General features: G+C 41.8%; 1 protein-coding gene across 1 annotated transcript; it reads left to right on the forward strand.

Moving 5' to 3' along the window:
- Positions 1–315: 315 nt before the first annotated feature.
- On the forward strand, positions 316–5,264 carry LOC135824441 (uncharacterized). Its single transcript, XM_065337180.1, has 2 exons — positions 316–521; positions 4,229–5,264. The coding sequence occupies exons 1-2, from the start codon at positions 351–353 to the stop codon at positions 5,228–5,230; spliced, it is 1,173 nt and encodes a 390-aa protein (XP_065193252.1). The 5' UTR covers positions 316–350; the 3' UTR covers positions 5,231–5,264.
- The last annotated feature ends 689 nt before the right edge of the window (positions 5,265–5,953 follow it).

Consider the following 5,953-nt stretch of genomic DNA (forward strand, 5'->3'; position numbering starts at 1 on the left):
TCGGGACACAATTTTCAGAGAATTTGCAGCTATTCATGCTCTTTCAACTGACGTAGCACTCAATATGAATTTACAAATTCGATTTTTCAGCGAATTTTTGGGTAGTCTGCCACCTTAAGGTGTGCAGGAATGAACTCGCATGGAGAGCTTGCAGAGCCTTGGTCTTTTCTCTTTGTATAAATGGTATGAATTACGATGAAAAATACACTTGTGAATTGCGAGTTTTTGTATTGGTTCTGTGTGCATTATTGTGGTTCATTGTGTTTGCAATTTTGTGTTCTTGTTGGTGGCAAGTAGACAGCCCCATAGCTCAAGTATCGGACAACTAGAATTACAGGCCTGCCTTGACAATGGATGTCCATGAATCAGTAGCGAATGGACTGGAATGTGTAAAGTTTGACGTGTGGCAAGACATCTTGTTGCCAATGTTGTCTATTCAAGACATATTTCAGCTCTGTGGTGTAAGCAAATCCATGCAACGGTTGCTGCTCAATGAGTACACGTTTAGACGGCTTTGTGTGGTGAGTAATAATGCATTGTTTCTGTTTTGGTGTGCGTGTGTGAGTGCGTAATGTGTGAATTGCATGTATAAAGTAAGAAGAATAACGTTACAAAGCCTGACATTCAGGATTCTCAGACAAAATTATTCATCTTTACTCTACTTTGCTTGCATTTGTTATTTCTGCCCTGTATATCACTTGATAAAAAGTTACGAATTTTTATTCGGGAATCCCATTTCATAAGGGTATTTCCGATACTGCAGTTTGTGCTACTACTCCGAAGTATACATGTTGGACTCAGGAGAGCGTCCAGTCCCTATATGGTGTCCAACCCCTATATAGAGTCCATTGGTCCAAATTCCACTGTACAGAGTCCAAACTTGGAATCAACTGTGAGCTCAAAGTTTAGATGAACATCAATCCCTGGATAGAGTCCAACCAATTGCCTTCAACCCTATATAGAGTCCATTGGTCCAAAATCCACTGTACACAGTCCAAACTTTGAAATCAGCTATACAGAGTCTTTATGTGGACAACACATCTTGTATTCAGTCCAGCAAATTAGGCATCCTTTATGCAGAGTTCAATATTAGACATAGGATCTTCAGTTCTCTAGATAAAAATAGTAAGACGTATACTTAGTATTGAGGCTCCACTGCAGCCACTTCATTACATGAAAAACCCTACAAACACCATCCTCAAATCAAGTGGTCTCTTCGCAGACGCTGCAAATTACAATAATTATCTCAATCATGATGTGTTCTCAAATCAGTGTGCACGCACACAGACATACACACACATGCACCCACCAACACAACGCCAAGAAAATACCAAGAATCGAAAGAGAATAGGATATGATGGACAGCCAAGGATGAAGTTATTGTTTTCAAATTATTGCGCGCGCACACATACACACACACACACACACACACACATACACACACACACACAAACATACACACACACACACACAAATTTATACAACCCCAAGAAAACACCAAGAAAAGAGTAGAGACACAATAGACACGCAACTCCAGCAGCCATGCAAACGTCCATCCATTTAAACGTAAAGTAAAGAGGGATAACAAATAATTGTACCAAACGAATGCATACGTGGACCTGTGTACGCAAGTTTACATACAGTTATTAGTGTAAGAGAGTAACATAGTGCAGTAGTCAGCATAATACTGACACATGCTGAGAGTGTAATAGCAAGCTTCACCATTACCCATGGTCATGCAAATGTTCAGCAGCACTCAGTTCCGCAAGCTTTTCAAAATCGGCACACCTGCAACAAATATATAGCACAAGGATACGCTTATTACCGTAATGATGCATGGAAGCACACAACTACCAAGTTCTCAACGAATGTGATGCTCAATGAAAATCCATCCACTCAAGGACCTGTGAACAGGTGACGGTGGGGACAATAATCTATTAGTAATACGAGGAATAAGATTTCCTGTGCATACTCAAGACACACAGACACACCACCATTATTATTAATTCAACATCTCCTGGCTCGTCAGAAGACTGCCAATATATATGAGAAGTCGGGTGGTAGCCAACCACGGCGAACTGAATAATAAAGAGAGAAACAAAGAGAGTACTGCAAGGGGAAGCATGACGAAAATGGTGAGATTATTTAGGACGAAGAAGCTGAAGCTTGAACTCCTTAATGTCTGTGCATGCTTTAAGGCTAGTTGGCAGGGAAGACCAGAGAGTGTACGCAGAGAAGATAGGAGATTTCAGAAACAGGGAGGTATTGGCACGGGGTAATAAGAAGGAATGAAGTGTTGATCTGGTGGACACAAACCAGTTATACTTAGCAAAGTGGTTTGGAGCCAGGTCTAATAAGATCATGTGTACAAGGATGCAAAGATGTTGCTGGTGTCGCTCTAAGAGGGGAGATACTGAAGCTAAACTGTAGAGACGTTGGGAGGAGAAAGTTTTGATTTTTGCGAAACAGGATTTTTAGAAGCGGACGCTGGTGTATTTCCAGAGTTTGAACAAGGGCCTGAGACAGACTGCACCACCATACATGTAGTGCACTCCACAGTGTTTCAATTCATTGAAACTAAAATTATAATGAGATGATTTAAACAATCTGTACAGCGTCACCGTCAGTAAAACAGTCTTCCCCAAGATGGAAATGCAATGATTTGTTGTCACGAGGCAATTTCACTGACACAAAGTCATGTTTGTGACATCAAAACGGTTACGTTATGGAATACGAGTATTATCTTGGGAAGCTTTTTCATGTCATCGGCATACAAGGAATCCTCCTCCTATTTCTTGTACACTGGCACTGCGTTTGACGATTCCATTGTATTTCGACATCAAACTAGAGGAAGAGTGTCGTTGAGTTCACATAATTATCACAGGACAAAGATACATTTCTCATGAATAGAAATTGATTATAGCTAGATGATTGATGCAAAGTCCTTGCAGTTCTTGAGGACTGATACTAGTGGTAGTATTGTCGCGCAACTTTTACGAAGTCGTTGATTACTTTTAGGGCATTCATTTAAGCAACATCAAACAAACGCGATACACTCCGTGAAAATGGAAAAAATCAAGCATAACGACAGAACAACAGACCAATCGAAACGGTAAAAGCTTCCTTGACTCAGTCATTACCCTGCCATGTAGTCTGACAGCCTTTTGATACGGTGGTACAGGCAGCTCTTGTCACGTCAAACAGTGTATCCTTGTGGCGTCGAACGAAAGAGAGTGTCAGTGTACCTGACTTGTTAGATTGGAACTGTGCTGAACTTTTCTCGTTCTCCGCTTTCTGCTTTCATCCCGCGCACTGATGAAACCGTTCAAACGTCTTATTGACAGCAACTGCACAGCAGAACTGGCAGCCATGGCCAGTCAAACAGGAGATCTTTGTGGCGTCCAACGAAAGAGAGTGTCAGTGTACCTGACTCATCAGGTTTTAACTGTGCTAAATTTTCTAGTTCTCCACTTTCTGCTTTCATCCCGCGCACTGACGAAACGTCTTTAGAGAACCATAAGACGCTTTCCAGATTTGATTTTGAACGTCTCCTTTTCCTCCTTGGTTACCTCGAGACATATCACTGTCAGCAACTGCACAGAAGAACTGACAGATATGGCTGCAGTGAAGAAAGGAAAGCGCTGCCACGTGGCAAGCGTCACTGAAAAGGGGTTTGTTCTTTTTTTCTACAAACAGGAAGGTGTGACTGGATAAACTGGATTCCTGGAACGTGAATAGGGGACTTGTAGAAAAAGTGTACTCCTTATAGGGGATTGCGCGGCTGAATGAAGCTGATCAAAAATGAGTTGACTCTTGGACGCTGTATAGTGGATTGTGGCCAATTTCACATCGGTCTGTTATTGCCAAGATAAGGTTCCTTAGCGTGGATATACACAGCTTCTAAAATATTCTACAACTTAGCACTGCGTAAACGTAAAAATACAGTAATCGAAATAACCTTACAAAGCCCGATATTCAGGATGCTCATACACAATATTTCATTCTCTACTCTACTATGTTTGCACTTGTTTGCTCTGGCCTGTATATCACTTGACCAAAAGGCACGATATTTTGTTCGTGAACCTCATTTCATAAGGGTGTTGCCGAGCCTGCAGTTTGTGCTTCTACTCTGAAGTCGACATGTGCCTTTTCTCCTTGGAATCCTCTAAAACATTTACATGTAAGTTAGTGTATGTTTTCATTGTCTTTTTTTGTCCCGTCCATGCAGCAACGCTATCTTCTCAGTCCACATTTGAAAGTGCCATATGTTCGAGTTGCAAAAATTATGTTTATCGCTCACAAAGCGCTCAGTATTGCCTACACCGGCGATAAAAGGATAGTCGACGAAACAGCCAATACGTTTGAATTGATGGCGAAAACGTTTGTCCGAATATTGAGCCTGGCGTTGAAGCCACCCGCCTTTGTTGGCCTCAAACTGAGCTGGACAAATGCTGCTTTATTTTATCCACTTGGTGAATGGAATACGTGTAGCTTGTACCCTCATCAGGCTTCTGAGGTCTTTCCTAAAATATCTTCCATGGACAGATGCACGTCTATCAATCCAGAGAGACCGTTTGGCAGCAGAAAGTACCGACTAAAAGATGTAACGGATTTATTCCTCGAAGATTGTGGTTCGCTGGAACAGTACCAAGAGGCCATCATTACCCATTTGGACGAAGATACCCAGGAACTGGAGGAATACTTGCCTTCTGCGAATCGATCATCGAGGCTTGTTGGGCTTGCAAAAGGACTTCACAGCTGTGCCAGGATCGAAACAAGAATATGTTCATACCTGGAATTAGATCGCTTTAATCTCCCTGCGTTCTTTCCTTTGGCATGGACATACATGTATAATCCTTATTTGCAATGGGCTGTTGGACATGATTTCAATCACAAATCCCATCCTTCCAACCCAGTGCTTGCCACTGCTGCATGGATTGGCATGTTTTCAAAAGTCACAATCAATCATTCCGTTGTCACCCTCCTGATAAGGGGAGAACTACGCACTTCTCAGGTGGACGATTACTTCACAGCTATGATGGAGTACGAAGACAGATTGAGATGTTTGCCGCAGTCCCGACGCCCCAATCGTCGCGACTTATATCTAGGCTTGGGAACCTTTCTACTTTCGTCGTCACAAGGACAGCAATATCATAAGGAATGGACGAAAGTGGAATTGGTCGAAGCCATGGTGCGACATGGCAATGAAGTACTCTTGGCAAGCAGCTAACTGGCAGTGGAGTACGAAGACCTCAGATATACCCTCAACAGCTCATTTGCATTATTCACAAAATATCTTTCATGCAATAGTCCTATCAATGGGAGTGTTGACTCCCATTGATTTTCGCTATACCTAAGCAATCAAAATTATATTCCTGCCAATTTCACTCATTAGGGCTATATTGACTGCTTGTATTTGACTGCTTAGGGGTTGCGCAGTTGTGCAATTATAAAACCGGGATTCATGAGGTAATCATTCTGGAAATTGAAGTACGGACTCTTTGTCGTGATAAATCTAATATTGACTTCGTCCTTGGTCAGTATAGGAAATAGAACCCTCGTAAAAGACTTCGGCTTCGTCTCGGGATTTTATTCCACTTCTATTTTCTATATTGACCTGGAACTCAATCAATATTAAATATTTTTGATGAATGTAAGTAATTATACATGTAGCTCAAGACACTCATCTGTACATGTAATAGCTAGATAAACCGGTTGTGAGAGTAAACTAGATCAGTGGGTGCGATATAATTATAGTTTGAATAAGGTTAAGGATACTGTAACCGGAAAGTCTAACGAGTCACAAAGTCTAACGTTTTAACGACAAATTGATTTTCGAACTTAGGAGTTGCGACTTCGGCGGTATTAGTCATGAAGTTGGTTGCTGCAACGAGGAGCACACGCTTCTTGCCGAACTTGACACTTGACTGACTCACGACTGCCATCCGGAGCA

Source organism: Sycon ciliatum, chromosome 9 (genome assembly GCF_964019385.1).
Source record: "Sycon ciliatum chromosome 9, ocSycCili1.1, whole genome shotgun sequence".
Lineage (NCBI taxonomy): Eukaryota > Metazoa > Porifera > Calcarea > Leucosolenida > Sycettidae > Sycon > Sycon ciliatum.

Bases quoted from the DNA above. Each gene is read 5' to 3' on its own strand.
- LOC135824441 (XM_065337180.1), top strand. From the start codon at position 351: ATGGATGTCCATGAATCAGTAGCGAATGGACTGGAATGTGTAAAGTTT. The intron at 522-4,228 runs GTGAGTAATAAT...CCGTCCATGCAG, and splicing joins CGTTTAGACGGCTTTGTGTG to CAACGCTATCTTCTCAGTCC.